Here is a 19213-nt window from a genome sequence, read left to right as displayed (position 1 = left end):
AACAAATACAATATTTCGACCTAAAATTTGAAATAGTTTCGATTTCAATATTCCAACATTTTATGGTTCAATCGAAGAGCTTAGTCGTATAACATGTTAAGTCACACATGAAGAAATTCACTGTTCTAAATTAAAGAACAAGTTATGCTATATTAAAAAAATAATATAAAAAAATCCTTGTTCCCTGTTAAAGAGTATGTTAAATCACATCTTAAAAGAATCCCTTTCCCAAATTTAAAAAAAAAAATATGAAAAGTTACTCTTCCATTTTTCAAAATAAAAAAACATGTCAAAATGTTTTTTTTTTAAATTTAAAAAACATATATATATTAATTTTTTTTTCTCCAAAAATCTTTTTTCTAAANATTAATTTTTTTTTTCTCCAAAAATCTCTTTTCTACATGAAAGAACATGTTAAGCTACTCTTTGAAAAATTCGCTTTTCGAAAATAACGATCAAGTTAGGAAAATATTAAGTGACTCTCTGAAAAAAGTTCTCTTGTTAAGTTACAACATAACATTTCAAGTTATAAAGAACATATCATGTTAAACTTTTTAAAATTCGTTTTACTAAATTTAAAAACATCATAATCTACCCATCGTGAAATATTTCTGTTGTTGCTAAGTCCTTAAATAGGACTGTTTTCTTGAGAAAATGATGTTATGCTTCCTGATGTATCTATACATTTTAACACAGATTTTTCTCAAGGTAACTAAAATGGTATTTAACATGTTTTTCAACTAAGCTTTACGTAAATATGGATGACGCTAGGTTACCTCCGTTTTAAGTAGCTAAAAATAAATGTACTGATGTTAGTACACCATGTGTTGAAAAATGGTTTTAGTATGCCTTGGAACAAAACACTATATCTAAATGTAAACTTAGATCAACTACTTACTGTATTAGAGGACACAACGATTCACACGAAGTGCTGGAACATTTTTCAAAACTTCTGTAAAACTAACTAAATAGACCACTTTTAGGTAAATTGGTCAACGTATTATAAATTACAATGTGCCTGTATGTGATTCTGTGTGTTACAACGCATGCGATTGTAAATAAAATTATCACTTATGCAACCATTGAAAGAATTTTTTTTTACTCTTTATTCATACATTCATAAATCACGCCATCTTTACTCGCTGTAAATAAAATACGCGACCCAAGAATATGCAGTTTTTTTTCTCCAATCTATTGCCATGGCTTCAGCAAATCTTGAGAAAAAGCAAGCTTTGAAGCCATGGTATCGGAAGATGAGAAAGTGCGGAGAAATCACGAAATCTAGTCAAGCTCTGATTAATGGAAGTAGCGGGTTCAAATCCTAGTGCAGTCCTCTAACTTGAGATAATTGTTCGTCAACCTGACATGGATTTATAAGGCCTTCTATACATTTGACACACAAGACTGCGTATGTATGCGTAACAAAATTAAATAAACCACTCCATGATTACCAACAACGTGTTTTACAGGGCTCTATCATTTCACCCATGGTAAGAGAACCAAAATCATGCCCGGTAATAAGACGTAGACAGAGCCTGAGTTGGTACCTTATTCTCTCTCTTAAACGTCCACGACAGTTAACGTAAAACTTGCTACGTTTACACTTCAGCTGTTTAGTAGACCCACCAGAATTGAACTCACACCTTCCAGCTACTGATCTCTCCCAGGTAAATGGAACACTGATTTCATGTATAAATTAGAGTCCCGCAGTGGACTGATCCTTAAGACACGGTTCCCAGCTGATCACCGAAGTCAAGCATCACTGGCTGCTTGTCGGTGTGCGGGTGGGTGACCACTTGGATCAGTCTGCGTAGGGACCGAGGGTGTGAGGTATTGGTCCTCGTTAAACTGTTCTACCGTAAAGTGCTCGACTTCGCGTGCAGGTCGTCGGGCTACCGAAGCGGGGGTGCCATCTCCTCTGCGAAGGATCAAAATTGTGATGGCATGTCTTCGGATCATCCCCAAGGATGTTTCCCAGACCGTCGCCAATAGCCCATTGTGCAGCTCCAGTGCAACGTAAATTAACAACAACATGAATAAATTTAATGTCTCAGTGTCCTCACCAGATGCTATTTGGATTAATTGATACCTTTATTGAGTCTTCATAAGCCTAAATTGGAGTGGTGCAACTTAATCGAAATTTTGCAAGATTGAAATTTTTACAAACCAGTTTTGGCACCTGGTGTTGTACTGCCAGCAGGCAATCGCAACGCTTGAACACGCCATCAGGGGAGAAGACCGGTTCCATGCCTTTGGCATGCTCAAATATAGCTTAAACTGTTAATTTAAAAAATCTTGAATTAATGGACTGTATTAAACCTAATAAAACTTTTGTTCAAGACATACCTTTAGGTTTAACGATATGACATATCATTTTGAACACATTCATCTTTCCTGATTTACCGAATTCTTGTCAATTAAAGCGATAAATAACGGTTTCCAAAGTCTAGATAAAAATTATATCTACTGATGAGGCTAATGTACTCAAATTCAATAAAATATTACTTACTTGAACTTTTCCTGCTTTTAACGTCATAATGAGCAATTACAATTTAAGTTTTACTTTAACAAAGCATTTTTTTCATTCATTTTGAATATATGAAAACCTGACCTCTTCTTTTTGATTCACATTCATTCTTGATGATTGGATGTTACAGGGAACATAGCCAAATCAATGACAAACATTAAACCAAAATCAATTGTGGTAGAATGAATCGAGAAAACGCTGAATAGAACAATGAAAAAAAGTACGCTTTTGCATAATACGTGGCGAAAATCGACACGGTATCAATAAAGGAAAATTAGCACTGTTTTATAACAATAAAGTAAAATAAAAGCACCTTTAGGCACCTACACACCTTGCAAAATATTAATAAAAATAGAAACATTAATCATGAAAAAAAATTTAAAGAACTAGTTAAAATTTAAGTCTAATATATATATATAAAAGAAAAAATACAAATTTTTTAAAAATTTATATTTCTGTTAAATTTTTCATTTTTATCAATATAAATAAGCAGAAAAATCTGAATATTTTTAAAATCATAATGAAATTTAAAATGAGTGATTATGATCTTAAATCAATTTATTTGCTTCTTCAGGAAGCGTAACCAGATTTTTCAAAAAAAAAATAAAAAAACACTTCAAAATTATTTTGAGATTATATACTTTCCGAAAGAAAAAAATTCATAATTAGGATCCGTGCAGTAATAAAATTATTTCCCCCCTACTGTTTAAAGTTCTTAATTTATAAAAATAAAATTCAAAACGATACATTATCATGATTTAGTTTCTGATGATCAGAGAAAATTGTGAAAATCATGCATTTTTTGTAATTTAAAAGGAATAACGACTTGGCAAAGAAAAAATCTCTTTTTACAAACCCTGAATAAAAAATTTAAAAAAGCACCATTAACGGCTTTTAAAAACGCTACACAGCCTGTATACACTCGAGTTTTAGTGGTTAGTAGAAAACATTTAACTGACATTTGAGGTAAATTTACACAACACATATGCACGTGGAAGAATTTCATAAAAATTCAAAAATTTCCTTCAAACTCAAAAGAACTTAAATAAACACACAAGATGTCTTTAAATTTTTTTATTTATTTAAAATGAAAGATCTCATTGTTGCTCAGTAGGCATAGTTCGAATAATATCGGAATCACCTGAAAAGAAAAAAACAAAAACATTTAGTCTTAAGTTTCACACATACATAGATTTGAAAATGACAAACAATCATGAAATTTGCAAATCAATTTTAGAAAAAAAATTTTTATTGTAAAAGTGTCACCATTACAACACATTACTTAACACAAACAGGAACATCTTGATATTTGACATGTATATTAAAAGTTTGAGACAAGTTTATTGAAAATAAACATGTGTTGTCATTTAGATGTTTTCAGTTAAGTATATTTATCGATTTATCAGAAGAGAAAAAAATAAGAATCAAAACATTTTAATGAAAACAAACATGAATATGTAAAAAATAAAAAACAAATTAATAAAATAAGTAAATAAAAATAGAACATATTCTGATCAAGCAAAATTACCTATAAAGCATTGTAAAAGAAAAACATTTAAAGTAGTTAAAAAAAACGTGCAGACAAAAAGAGTGCAAAAAAAAAAAAAAAAATTTTAGAACAAAAAAAAAAGTTAGCCTGTTTGATTAAATACTTTAGATACTATTAGGTCTAGGTGTGTGCTAAGTTCTTCACAATTTAATTCTTATTTCTATCCCTTAATGGACAACCATAGAACTTTTATCTTGTCTTTCAGCAACATGATATTTATTACAATTTCTTTCACATGTTTCAATGCTCTTAAACTGCATTTTTAAGGCAACAAAATCTACACTAAATATCAAAATTACAGCTTGGCAGGTTATAGATGGTATAACTTTATGGAATGTTTATAAGTGTCAGATATATATATTGTAATGTCAAAAACTTAGAACTGATTATTTTAAATTTGGCCATGCTTCTTTGATTAGCAGAAATAATTAGTGAAATACTCAAGGAAACAATGAATAAACAAAGCAAAAAATTTATCCTGTTAGGAATTTTTTTTTCAATAACAAGGAATTTTCTGAAATACACAAAACAAGGCAAATTTTTGATCAATCTGGTAGACCAGGAACTGGCAAAATCCAGTAATGAAACGTTAATTACTTCAAAAATTTAATTTTTAATAGTTACAACATTCTTAAATTTACAGATCTTTTTTTCCAAAAACCTTTAATTCTAGAGAATTAACCAAATAGTACAAAAATCAAAATATTTGATTATACATGGAGAAAGTGCTAAAACTTACAGCTAGCAGCTGCTAACTTATTTTTAAAAACATATGAAAATTAAAAGTAGAAGCAGGTGGAAGGGGAAAATTTCAACAAAAAATAATTTCCAATCTATTGCGGTGNAGAAATGTTAAGACAAATAATTATCTTCATTAAACATTAACTTTATAAGAATACTTTTATCAAGATCACTTCATTTACATTTAAGTGCAAACAATTGGCAAGACTGTTTATATTTTCAGGCAGTTCTAATAATTTGCTGATACATTGTGTTTTTCTGTGCAGATATATTCCTTTGAAACTTAGCATTCCTACAATTTGCATTAATACAATTGTAGGGGGGGGGGAAGGACAAATATTTAATTTATGTAAAAGCTCCTGGAACTGGAATTTAGCAATTTGACTATAATCAATGTTATGTTTCAAAAAGGAGCTTGGAGTTATACATTTGTTATTTTTGTTTTAAATATACCATTTGCAAAAATTTTTATACTTTAAAAATTATTGCTCTAAAACAAACCAATTGTGAAAATATAAAATTTGGAGAACTAATTAAAATGAGTAAAGTATCTTTTGATACCTATACCACTTAGGGGTAGAATTAAAATTTCATAAAAGCCAAGAGCCATTCCATTTGTATAAACCCAAAATAAACACATTACACAAATATAATTTAAATCAATCACTAAAAAGTTAAACCCTATATTTTTAATGGTTTAAAATCAATGTGATGTCACCACAAACTCAACAAAAAATTAAAAGGAAACATTTAATTCCAATTACATCACTCTGTAACACAAATCTAAAACACATTGAACACAAATTTTTTTTATCATTTTTCTTACCTGGATCAGTAATGCTCAATGCACACACTCTAAAATATTTTCCACAAGCTGTACCAAGTTCAATATTGCTTCCTGAATAATGATGTACACCAGTCTTGGCCAACATAGCATAGTATTCAATCTCACTTTTCCTGAAATACAAATAGTGTAAAAACATTACAAATAAGGCTGCTAACCACTTTTCAATATTGGAGCTTTTCATACTTTCACATTACAAAATCTAGCATTAAAAAATATTACTATAGAAACTTTTCTAACACTCAGTCAAATAATATCCTGAAAACTTAAACAATAAACTTAAAAAATAAAAGAGAAAAAACATTAGATTTTTACTGAAGAAATTCTATGATTTCCAATTACTGTTACAAGCTTATTATTTTAAAATCTAGAATTTAAGAAGTTACCTGACAATAGGACATGGCCTCACATGAGCATTTTAAAACACAGTAATTAATAAATAAAAATATTTCGCAGCTAATTCTTAATTACATTAATTTTTCTTAAGTTGATCCCAATTCCAAATTTTTCTTTTATCAATAGCTGTTTGAATTAAGATTTTTTTTCCCTTAAACCTTTTGCCTGACATTAGCAACCACCAAATTACCTTTAATTATGCATTTTTTCAGGTTTACTACACCAGTCCACAATTTTCCCTTTCCTTAAAAGTAGTTTTCTAGAGCTTTAATTTTCTCTAACTCTACAGTCAAAATAGTAAATGAAATAGCAAGATCATCCTCCCTCAACTCCTTTACCACAGCATTTCACTCTTCGTAAGTGACGAAACTGAACAGCGCGCAGTATAGCGAGCCGTGCACATTGCATGGATTTTCCTAACCAAACATTACATAATATAATTCGAAATTTTATAAGTGCAATAAATAAAAATGCAACAAACTTACAATACACACCAAGCATACTCAAATTTTATTTTTAGTGGCATTAAACCAATATAGGGCAATGAAGGTTAAACGATTTATAAAACACGATCACGTAGACACTAGTTATTTACAGCATTCATACACATAGGGTAATGTGTATATGTAAAATTTATTAAAATTACTATAAAATTTTTTTTGATAAATTAGTATACAAATCTAGAGCATCATTTAATATTGTGACTTGCAAATTATGTTCGTATATATTTGTACCATACTAATCTAAATTCTTATGTCCATAAAAAATAACTATTCTATACAATTAATATTTTACAAGGCTATTATTTCCATTAATGCTATTAATAATAGTTTTAAAAATATGTAATATCCTGAGAATAAATAAGAAAAAGCAACATTTAAGTAATGAGGATAATTAATAAATAAAAGTAAAGCTTTACTATCTCTCTCTGCATCTATAAAACAAAATGAAGAAATATTAAACTTCATTCTTTTGAAGTAGTAAAAATGACACTCAACTCCCATTAAACTGGCTGATAAGATACCCGATGCTTTTTGTACATTAATAGATGATCTTTTAATTAGTAATTTTACTTATTATTTTGAGAAATGTTCTTAAAACTTTTTGACAGAAATCAAACAAAAGTCGAATTCTAAGAATTTCAAAACAATAATAATAAAATACAGGGGTCTGTCTAAGTTTTTCTGTAAGGTATACCTACTCTGAGAATATTAAAAATTATTTTAAAATATCACCAAATAAATGCGGTAAAAATATGGTTCATCGTTTCTTACAGAAATAAAATTTTAAGATAAAGTATTTTGTAAAACTTTGAATTTTTGAAGGTACTACTAAACAGTAGTAAATTTGGCCTGGACAGACCCATGAAATAGCTCCATATAATTTAAAGAACAATCTTTAAACTCACCTTAATGGAGGGGTGTTGTTGGCGATGATTACTAGTTTAGCTTTTCCCTGTCTTAAAGCTTTAAGTGTTTGTTTGTTTCCTAGAACATACTTTCCAGATTTCATCACAAGGGCTAGTCTGGAATTGATACTCTCCAATGCTTTTTTCTAAAAAAATAAATAAAATTGAATGCATAAAGTTTTTAATATTATTTAAAAAAACAATACTTGTTACGAAACAATCTTTTTTCGTTGTTGATTAAAACAATATTACAGCATTCTTTAGTTAACAAGCTCCATATTTTTGATAACATTGATATTAACTTATATGCATCCTGAAAACAATCGCAGTTTTTCTGATGATATATGTAGAATGTTTATCCGTGAATCAAATATTCTATTATAAAATATTATTTCCGCATTGTGATCTACATCTAAATAATTATTAAGTCATGGCAACTTCCATGCCCGCAAGAATTAAAAAATAATAAAAATCACTGAAGGGGACCAACTCGTAGCCACATACAATTTCTTTTTACATTTGACTCTCTTAGTGACACTAATTATTTCTTTTTTCACATCTGGTTAATCACATTAAAAAAACTAATTAAAAATTGTAAAATCTGTTGCAGTAACGACCGGGGGGAAAATTAATAAGACGACGAAACCACGCTAATCAGGGTTGAGTTTTTGACGTCAAAAAGTGTTTTTGACATGACAAGGGTATAATACTGGTTTAAACCGTCAAAAAACGTCGAAAATGTCAAAAACTGAAGTTTGCCAAGAAAATATATAAACTTCAAAACTACCAGCAGTTGCCATGCATTATATTGAAATTTAATTATACTATGTATAGGTAATCAGCAGGTTTTAAATTATTTTTTAATTAAAATTAAGGTAAAATAACAGATTTAAAATCTCAGAAATTTATATTCAAATGCATGTGCAGAAAAATTTTGCGCAAAAATTGTTTAAATATTTATATTTAAATTTTTTTTTCTTTTCTTTTTGATACTTAAGAAAATTAAAAGTTTATTACTATGCATTTTTGACATATAAGGAACATATAACTAATATTTATAAGGAACTTACAAGTTATGTTGTATAAATACAAATTTGATACAAGTGTATAAAAAAAATTTTTTATGTTATACCGAATATCTTTATTATCCAGTATGTTAATTTGAATTTAAAAACATATTTATTTATNTTGTTTCCTAGAACATACTTTCCAGATTTCATCACAAGGGCTAGTCTGGAATTGATACTCTCTAATGCTTTTTTCTAAAAAAAATAAATAAAAAAATAAATAAATAAATAAAATAAATAAATAAAATTCAATGCATAAAATTTCTAATATTATTTAAAAAACAATACTTATTACGAAACAATCTTTTGTTGTTGCTGATTAAAACAATATTACAGCATTCTTTAGTTAACAAGCTCCATAATTTTGATAACATTGATATTAATTTATATGCATCCTGAAAACAATTGCAGTTTTTCTGATAATATATGTAGAATGTTTATCTGTGAATCAAATATTCTATTATAAAATATTATTTCCGCATTGTGATCTACATCTAAATAATTATTAAGTCATGGCAACTTCCATGCCTGCAAGAATTAAAAAATAATAAAAATCACTGAAGGGGACCAACTCATAGCCACAAACAAGCAATTTCTTTTTACATTTGACTCTTTTAGTGACAAATAGCATAAAACATTAAAATTATCAAATTCAAAAATCTGAAATTTTTTTAACTAAGGCTTGGTAACACTTTAGCACTCTTTCTGGGGGAATGCACTAATTATTTCTTTTTTCACATTTGGTTAATCACATTAAAAAACTAATTAAAAACTGTAAAATCTGTCGCAGTAACGACCGGGGGGAAAATTAATAAGACGACGAAACCACACTAACCATCTGGTTTTGTTTTGAAATTTTGTCGTTGTAAAAATATCAGATTTTAAATATCATGTTAAATTAATATTTGTCAAATATACAATCTCAACATTATAAATTTACTATATTATTGGTATAAATAGTGATTTGCACTGGAAACAGACTGGACTTGTGAGTGATAAAATAAAGACTAATCTGCATGATTTACATTAAAAATATTAGATTTTATTCAAATTTTATCAGATAAAATTTAATGTAATTTATAAATAAGGGAGAAAATGTACTACATTGATTACATACTTTGACTGGAAACAGTTTATATAGAACTCAAGTAAACATATTAACTATTCAATTCTTGCAAAACTTTTCAGTTACATCGAGCTATCAATGTGCTTCCTATAAAATATTAGGTAATAATAATGTAACAGCAGGCACACATCAATTGTAATATTCATTGCTTCTTCAGTATTTGACAAGATTCAGGCTCCTACCTCTTCTAATAGCTTGATGCAAAAAGCGAACTGGTACTTGTATTCAAATCCCCAAAAATTGGTCAATATTACTAATATTGTAAACCAACATCAATATTAATCATTAACGACACATCAATATTAATCATGGAAGACTCAACTATAAAGTTAACACTTTAGAAAACCTCAAGGCCGTTTTCGAATTGAGTAATTACACATACTTTAACTATAAATGCTATACATTAAGGAAATATCCCGCTTATAATCACATAAGAAAAATATTATACTAAAAAATAGGCAAACTTAATAGAAATTTTGTTTTGACAAAAACTAGATCGATTAATAAGAGTTATGATTCAAAACATTAAAAGTAAAACTTGAAAGATAAAAAAGAGATGTATGAATAAGACATTTATACTGCTATTGTAACAAAATAAAAACAATAATCACATAAACCGTGTTCAGCATAAATTACCTACTTACTACCCAATGTAATTTATAAACACAACATACTAAAGAAATTAAATAGTTATCGCAATGAATAATTGTCATAGAGGTTACTAAAAACATTAGACATCATAAAAAATATAACCGAATATAGAATTAACACGTTTTAAATGCATGCACAGAAATGAAGACTTTTTAGGCTTAGTTGTAAAATAAAATACAGTCATTTGAAGGGACATCAAAGTTTCCAATTAAAAATTCTGAATGTAAAAGTACTTACGCTCTTTTTTTGGGCAACCATTTTTCAATTTTTAATTTAACTTTTTATGAAAAATTTAACAAACGTGTACGCTACCACCGCACCACGCACGCTCGTAGTAAATATCAGTAAATTGAGTTGAGTTGTGTATTGCGTTGAGTCTGATTTGTGAGTTGCCAAAAGTTTTTTTTATATTTTTTATATTTAATTAGAGGTTTTGCTCGAAACCAATTTATTAAAATATAACTTGGTCAGTGTAATAAAATAAAAATTACACCAAATGATATTTTTTCATCTATTTGCAGATCAATAAATCAAACCAATGAAATCAAAGTCCTTCTCATCTCATCAACTCATCTCATCTTCAAAAAGTCATTCTCGTTGCGCTTCGTGCGCAGACGACATCAACAACGGACATCAAAGAACAATATAAACAAAAGCAATTAAATTCTAATTATCACCCATTTTAAAATTTCTGCTATTATCAACCTTAAAAAAATATAGTTTTTTAAACTTTTGAAAATTGTGAAACCGTATAATTCTACCTAAGGTAAATGTTTATGTTCTAAAACTTTACTTCATATATGTTTAATTCAATCAAATATGGACATTTAATTTGATGTAAATTAATGATTACAAATGTATGTTTATTAAATGTATCTAAAAAATTGTACTATCCAAACTTTTTAAATGGTTTTATTAAAGATGGGCATGTAATTAATTTTCTGCAAAATTTTGTTTCGAGTTGTCCAAAAGTGTCGTAAGTGTGACGCAATCACGCACATTTTAACTCTGAGCAAAAATTAATTAATTTATCTATACAAATTTCACCTACTAAAAGAAAAACAATCTCTATTTCCAATGCATTTTCTGGGCCTGATAAACAAAATTATTCTTTCTTAACCAAAGAGTTTCCAATTTATGTAGATAAAAATTAGTACTTAAAGGTTAAACTACAATTTTCTATTGTAATAAAATGTATGAACAATTTATTACATTATTAAATAAAAAGAAAACTTTAACACAACGCATCATTTTTAGGAATCAAGTTTAAAATATTTTAATTAATAATTAAATTAGGATTAATTATTAAATTTTATTCATAGAAATTCATTTAAATGAGTCACATAAATTTTTTACTGTCTGTACTGTATAAATTTTTTACTGTTGATCTCTCTCTCTTTTTTTTCTTTTCTTTTTCTTTTAAAGCTATTTTTTTTCCATCTCTATATCCTAATTAAGATCCATATTAAATGTATATTTTGATAAACCTAGATCTGGCATCCTTCATTTATTTTAACCTCCTTCCCTTTTATGTAAAGAAAGTGTGGTTGTAAATTTTAGTTTGTTTTCCATTTAAATGATTCACACTTAACTTAGTTTCTCTCCTTATTTTTCCTGATGCAAATTATTCTATAAATTTTCCCAGTTGCATGCTAAGGTAAGGTTGCCTGGCAAATCTTATGTCTTGAGAAGAGAAAAAAATTAAATTATAAATAAATTAAATTATATGTTCATAAAAGTTCACATCCATAGATTAATTTTCATAGAAATGCATGTAGAAATTGTACTTTTTAATTCTTTACAAAAAAATCTTTTATCTCAAGCAAAATTCTTATATTCTCAAAAATGTAAAAGATATTTAAATTTTAATGATCTAAAATTTCAATAATAAATTTATTTTTCGATTGATATTTTATGTGATCAATCATACTCTAGTGTGAAGTAATTATATACCTATCACATAAATAAATTCATAATTTTATCTTTGCTTGTTTTCTTTATTTGTGCAGTTTTTGTTTTTAATAAAGTAAATAAGAGTAATTTGTTGTTAATAAAAGCTCTAGTTTTAAAATCTTGTCTTGTTTTTACAAGTGATATAGCTTTCAATATTGCATCTTGCAAAATCTCTATATTCTTTCCTTACAGTTTCCTTTTTATCTTCTGAGGTGAACAAGTGGTTGGTTGATATTTGATCTGAATATTATTTAATGCCTCATCTTCAATATTTAAATATATTTGTATGCTTTATTTTTTTATTTTTTCCCAATGGCAGGCACTGAATTTGGATCTTTGCCTATACTATGCCAGAATTGTTGCTAATTTCGCATTACCCAGTGGGCACCTGTGAACCAAAGTCACGGAGGCAAGCAACATTGCCCACGCCACACTGCCACAGACCCGTTTATAGGGTGGGCCACATTCACACATCATACACACAACAGAGGACAGCACAAAGAGAGAGAGAAACATCCATGCCCACAGCGGGATTCGAACCCGCAGCCTATGGCTTCGCAGTCAGGCACGCTAACAGCTCGGCCACCTGGCCGGCTATGCTTTATTTTAAATATATTTTGAGGTTCTGTTCCCTGCTCTCTATTGTCGTTTTTTCTTTTTTTTTTATTTTATGGATGCAAGTTTATTTTACTCATTCTTTCCCAGTTTGACAAGAAAACAATACATTCCTAACTAATAAATTTTCACTGAATTCTATTTCATAGAACAAAAAAGAAGAAAAAAACTTCAACTTTGATTTATGCTTACTCAAGTAATATTTAGATAAATGATAGTTTCATATTCAGGGGTCTGTCCAGGCCAAAGTTACTACCGTTTAGCGGTATCTTCACAAATTCAACTTTAGGAAAAACGGTAGTATCACAAAATACTTTTTCTTAAAATTTTATTTTTTTATCCCATAAGAAACGATAAATCCATATTTTTACCGCATTTTCGTGTTGATTTTTTAATGTAATTTTTAATTTTCACAAATTGTGTCTAAATTTTCACAAAATAGGTACCTCATTGAAAAACCTAGACAGACCCCTGATATTAGAATATCGCTTAAATATATTTTTTGAAAAATTTCGTATCTTTGTCATATTATGATGACAGTAAGAAGCATACAAATGTCAAACTTTCTAAAACTGTTCCATTAACTTTTCTTTAACATCAAAAGATATTTTTAGATGTGTCTTACAAATTTCTTTGATCTTATATTTCTTGCTAATGATTTTTGTAATTTTTCAGTTATGGATTCTGAAGTTCTTGTAGCAGTTCAACCACAATCATGCATACAATCTATTCCCACTCCAGTTGTGCCAACTGATCTTCCAGTTAAAGTGCCTATGACTAATAAATGCCCTTGGGGTCAAATCAAACCTGCTGAAGCAGTTTCTTTAAATGATGTTATGAGTGAACAACTAATTACTAACTTGGTTCAAGATAATTCTATCCCACCAGTACAAGAAACAGTGTATGTTTTTATTTTAATATTTTTAATTACAAGGAATCCTGTAAAATGGGTTTTTAAAATGTTATACTTACAGGGTTGCCACTCAGGGTAACAGGAAAAATCTGGAAAATACAGGGTATTTTGAAAATCACCTAAAATGCAGGGAATTTTGATTTTTTTTTCTTTGCAAACTTAGAAAATACGGGGAATTTTGTTTCTTATTTTTGTCTTTTAAAAAATGGTGACCACTCAAAGTGTTCCCTATGGGATATTTAATCATGATATTTCAGCTATACTAAACTATTTCATGTATTGTAGCATTATTTGAGTATATTCAACTGTTTTTTCAGCAATTAAAACTAATAAATATAGTTAGTCCAATATAGCTCATACAAGAGAATAGTAATTGTTTCCTGTTAAAATATTGTGTATAACATGTACAGAGAAAACACTGAATTTTTTTTACAGATTTGAGTGACAACCCTGACTTAATTACTTTCTTCTTTAAGTTAGCAACTATTATTTTTAAAATTTTACCATGTTTATGAAGTAGGAAAGTATATATAAAAATAAATAAATTTAAAAAAATGCTATAATAATTGCATTGATATCCCATCAGAGCTAAAGCTGGTTTTTTTCATGAAGTCAAAATGCTCTTTGACTTTTTAAGATTAGTGAAATACAGTACATATATTGGTTACAGAGATCATGAAGAAGAAAAATTTACTCATTCATATGGATGAAATAGAAGATGACAAAGAGATGTGTACTATTTTGATTTATTACATTAGTATACTTGACATATTATGTAAAGAAAAATGAAATAAAACATATAAGTGAAATATTTTATTTTCATTAAAATTGCAATTTTTTTCTTTCATTTTACATCATTATCAAATTTGAAATGCAAATCTTTCTATTTCGTTCTTTAAATTCAGATGCATGCTTTGATGTTGTCATGTCCATGAATGAAGGTCGTTCTCTAGATGCCATTAAAGAAGCAGGCATGATGTGATATTTAGGTTTATGCTTCTAGCTTTTTTTCCAGCCAATTGTTTTACTTGTTTTTATTCAGTTTGGAATTAGAAACCCTTTTTTATATATATATATATAACTGTTGACAAAGATATTGTTATTTCTGCAAAGGAGTTTGATGCTATCGGTTAAATGCATCTAATATGTTAAAAAAAAAAAAAAAACTTACTGAATTTTTATTTAATTTAAAAAGATTGAAAATATACCTTATTAGTTTTTTCAGTGTATTTCTGATTTTAAATGTGTATATACATTTGTAGAGGAGTTAAAAATATCTCTGTATCTCATAATTAAATAACCTTACAATAATTAAGTAAATTCATTATACATAATTAGGAATAAATATGCTTTATTGACACCAAAAAGGGGGGATAATGCAATTAGTAATAAAAGGGTTTAGGGATAAATATATGCTTTTCAAAAAATTTAATGTGGGTTATTTTTTTTAAAAAAAATTCTATTAATTTATAACCATTTTTATAAAGCTACATTTGTTAATTCCTTTAACCTTCCTAGAGTTTCTATGTTGTGCTTTAGGAAGGTTAAAGGAGTTAACAAGTGAAGCTTTAATTTCATACTTAATTATTTTTTTTCTTGAGATAACATTCCCATTGAATGGCAAGAAGAAAATTGTTTTTCTTTATGAAAGAAAGCAAGCCACCAACTGAAATTTCTTAAATTGCCTAAAGTAACAATTGGGGTTAAAAAACTGCATTAGCAACTATTGTTAAATGACTTTAAAAAATATCACTTGTGACTGTTAATATGTTGTAAAGGTGTATTGTATGTTTATAAGTATTCCCTTCTTTTAAAAGGCATTTAAGGAAAGTAGCAATTTTTAAGGAAACCAAAATAAAAATCTAAACTATACTGAAACAACAAAAAAAAAGTTATCATTTAAAAACAGATATATAAGCTTATTTCAGTGTCATAATAATTAAGCTATTGAATAAATATGCTTAAAAATTAGCTCTAAAAGAATGCAAATTTCAATATCGTAGGAAATGCGTAGTCTGAATTGCTGATGGATATATAAGTCGTATATATATTTTTTTCTGATTTTAAAATAATCAAAGTAATTCAAATTTTCTTTTAAAGATACGCTGAACATTACTTCCTTTTGTTAGCTATGAAAACCAACTTTACTGTTATTTACAAGTTATAATTAATTTTCTTCAAATATTCTTTGATTTCCAATTTAAGTTTGTTAATTAAATAATTTATTGATCAGCAGCTTAAAGCAGACATGCAACAATTTTACTCCTATTTATCAATATTTTATGCGATAAGTGATTACAAAAATTGCAGTAAATGAAAAACTAAAGGTATTTTCAACTTATCAACATTTGGGATGAGGACTTTTCTTCATTCAAATTAGCACTAAAACTTAAGCTAGCTAAATTATCTTTTAAAAATCTAATATATTTTCAATTTTTTTGCTGATATGTATATTTTTTTATTTCTTGGCAAAAAGTGCAATAATTTTGCATCTATTTTTCACAGGGTAATAGATGATCTTAGTGGCTGTGGGGAGGAAATAACTGATCATAGTGATGATTATTTACTTGCACAACTTTTACAATTGGAATTTGATAAGGAACATGATAATCTCCTCCAACGGGAAGAATCAAAATATAATGGTGACAGTAAAGGTGAAGAGATATTTTTTAACAGTGTTCATTTTGAAAAAAAAGAAAGAGTTATGGTTTCTAAATTAACGAATATAGTCTTATTTGTTTTTGTTTTGTTATGAAACTGTATAATGAGAAAAGATCATATTTTTTAGAAGAAAATATAATGGTGACAGTAAAGGTGAAGAGATATTTTTTAACAGTGTTCATTTTGAAAAAAAAAACATTGTTACTAAATTAACTTAATATAGTCTTATCTGGTTTTGTTTTGTTATGAAACTACACAATGTTGAAAGATCATGCTAGGAAATTGATAACTTCTTAAAGACTATTATTTTAGAAAGAAAAATAATTCAAATTTTTATTTAAAATCACGAGATATTCTTCTTATTATTAGTACTAATTGTGAGATGTATCCGAATATAATCCAAAAGAATTTATGAATCCAATTATTTTTTATTGGATCTATAGAATTTAGCTGGAATTATTAGAATTTGTCAAGAATTAGGCATTTTACTGAACTTTGAAAGAGGATACACATTAGGAATGTCTAATTTTTTCTATTAATGATTCCTTGTTAATAAATAAGGATGTGTTGTAGAATTTATCAAGATTTAGACATTTTACAGAAGTTTGAAAGAGTATATGCATTAGGGATACCCAAATTTTCCTAACAATTATTTCCAAACAATGTATAAAGTTATGTTGTGGAATTTATCTAGATTTAGGCATCTTATTGGAGTTAGAAAAAGGATGTACATTAGGGATGTCTAAATATTCTTTATAATAAAACTGTATAGTAAAATTTATCTAGATTTATGCATTTTACAAAAAATTGTAAAATGATATACATAAGGAATTCCCAAATTTTTCTAATAATTACTAAATACAGTAAGACCTCGATTATCCACGCTAATTGGGACCGCTAGTACCTCGGATATCGGAAATCTCGGTTAATAGAAACTATGTATGAAAACCTTCTGTGCTTGCGAATTTAGCTACTTTTAAGGTAAAAAACAATAGAACGTTTTTTAAATGATAAAAATGAACATATATGAACTTAATATTTCACAGCTAAAAAGATTTAAAAAAGAAATCAACTCTAGTAGTAAATTTTAAAAAGTAAAATGGAATTTTTTTTTTATTATACTTAGTTAAATATTAACAGATGCATTTTCAAAAATAACACAAATCTCAAGAAAAGATTGTGTTTTTAAAATTTACATGATTAAACTTACAAGTGACATGAACATTAGCAAAGCATTCATGGATGTTGTCTTCTCAAGGTGTAATATTTCTTGGAAGTTGAGTGCTTTTGTGGGGAAGAAGTGCCTGTAACACGGACAACGAACTAAAATGTGTATAATTTTTTCCAAGCTCATTTTGGAAAGGAGAAGAAAGAAAAAAATAGATTTCGTTATTACCTCGGTTAATCAAGGTTCTACTGTAATATATAAAGCTGTGTTGTAGAATTTATCTAAATTTAGACATTTTATAGAAGAAAATATTGATGACGCCCAAACGTCTGACTCACTCTTGATTGAACTGTTGGGTTCATATTTTCCAGATAGTTATCCTCCTCCCTTGTATTTTTAGGATCAAAAACTCAAATTCATTAAAATAAAATACACGTTTGTTAAATGTGATTACATGTCTGATTTCATAAAACATTGACTAATATTAATTAGTATATTTAAAGTTATCCGTTTCAACCATTAAGATTGTTTCTGAGTGCATAAAAATCCAATCATTAGATCAAAAGTTATTAGTGTTGTTTTTTTCCTGTGCTATACATATTTTTTTAGTAAAATGCATTGGTAAATGTTTAAAATATGTTAATGAATGATCTATTTGTCTTATAGTCAAAGTGACTTTTGGAAAATATAGACGTCTCCCTTATGCTACAAGCTTTTCATCTGATGAAGAAGATGAGGACAAAGAATATTACTTAGAACAAAGTGCTAAGAACCACTGGCATAATTTTGAGCAAGCTGAAAAGACTTTCCAAGCTGTTGGTAGGAGTGGTGTGTCTCGTCAAGGTGGAGTTATGACCTCAAAACATGATCCGACTATGTGTGGACGAAGGAATGCTGGAAGATTAATGGAGGTAGCATTCATTATATTTTATTACACATAGACTTGGATTTTGATCTTGTATGAATCTCATGATATGCACGGTGCTCTGTAATGACTACCTTCAATATATATATATCAGGGTGCGTAGCGTTTTTAAAAAATGCTTAATGGTGCTTATTTCCGATTTTTGTTTTTTAAAAGCCCTTAAAGGTGCTTTTTTCATTGAGTGTTTTTAAAAAGTGCTTAATTTTCCCTTTTTCAAAACAAGAATTTTCTTTTACTATGTTGATTTTTCCTTCGAATTATGCAAAAAGACGCAGTTCACATTGTTCTATTCTTAAGTTTTCATAATTAATTCAACCCCAATCTATTTCGGCATATTGTTAGTCCGTAGCATATTAAAACTCTGTTCGTTTTACATGATTCAAAATTTCATGATTTTTGACAATTGTCAAAATGCCAAGAGGTTTATTTATTTTTTTGACATGACGGTTAAAACAACATAAAACCGTCAATTGTTAAAAATTTTCCAACCCTGCCTAATTATGGTATTTTTTTAAAGTGCTTAAAAATATTTTTTTAGTGCTTGAAAAGTGCTTAAAAGGTGCTTATTTTTTGTTGGATAATTTGGCTACGCAACCTGTGTGTGTATGTATGTATATATATATATCTATCTATATATATATATATATATATATATGTATCTATATATAT

The 19213-nt window shown here is 27.9% G+C and overlaps 2 protein-coding genes across 2 annotated transcripts in view; one reads left to right on the top strand and one right to left on the bottom strand.

The window, feature by feature from the left end:
* Positions 1 to 3586: 3586 nt before the first annotated feature.
* Positions 3587 to 10703, bottom strand: LOC107438439 (ribosomal protein L30). The gene is made up of 4 exons (XM_043047124.2): positions 10547 to 10703; positions 7466 to 7611; positions 5644 to 5774; positions 3587 to 3668 (listed from the first exon to the last, which is right to left on the bottom strand). The coding sequence occupies exons 1-4, from the start codon at positions 10565 to 10567 to the stop codon at positions 3625 to 3627; spliced, it is 342 nt and encodes a 113-aa protein (XP_042903058.1). The 5' UTR covers positions 10568 to 10703; the 3' UTR covers positions 3587 to 3624.
* A 187-nt stretch (positions 10704 to 10890) lies between these two features.
* The window catches only part of LOC107455805 (serine/threonine-protein kinase RIO3), a gene marked incomplete in the record, with an annotated part of 18781 nt that continues 10458 nt past the window's right edge, over positions 10891 to 19213 (top strand). Inside the window, 4 exon segments of the mRNA XM_071185083.1 lie at positions 10891 to 11075; positions 13553 to 13778; positions 16296 to 16444; positions 18286 to 18530. Coding sequence (XP_071041184.1) covers positions 13555 to 13778; positions 16296 to 16444; positions 18286 to 18530 — 618 coding nt within the window.

This window comes from Parasteatoda tepidariorum, chromosome 9 (genome assembly GCF_043381705.1).
Source record: "Parasteatoda tepidariorum isolate YZ-2023 chromosome 9, CAS_Ptep_4.0, whole genome shotgun sequence".
In the NCBI taxonomy this organism is placed as follows: domain Eukaryota; kingdom Metazoa; phylum Arthropoda; class Arachnida; order Araneae; family Theridiidae; genus Parasteatoda; species Parasteatoda tepidariorum.
This window is presented reverse-complemented; position numbering and strand designations above follow the sequence as displayed.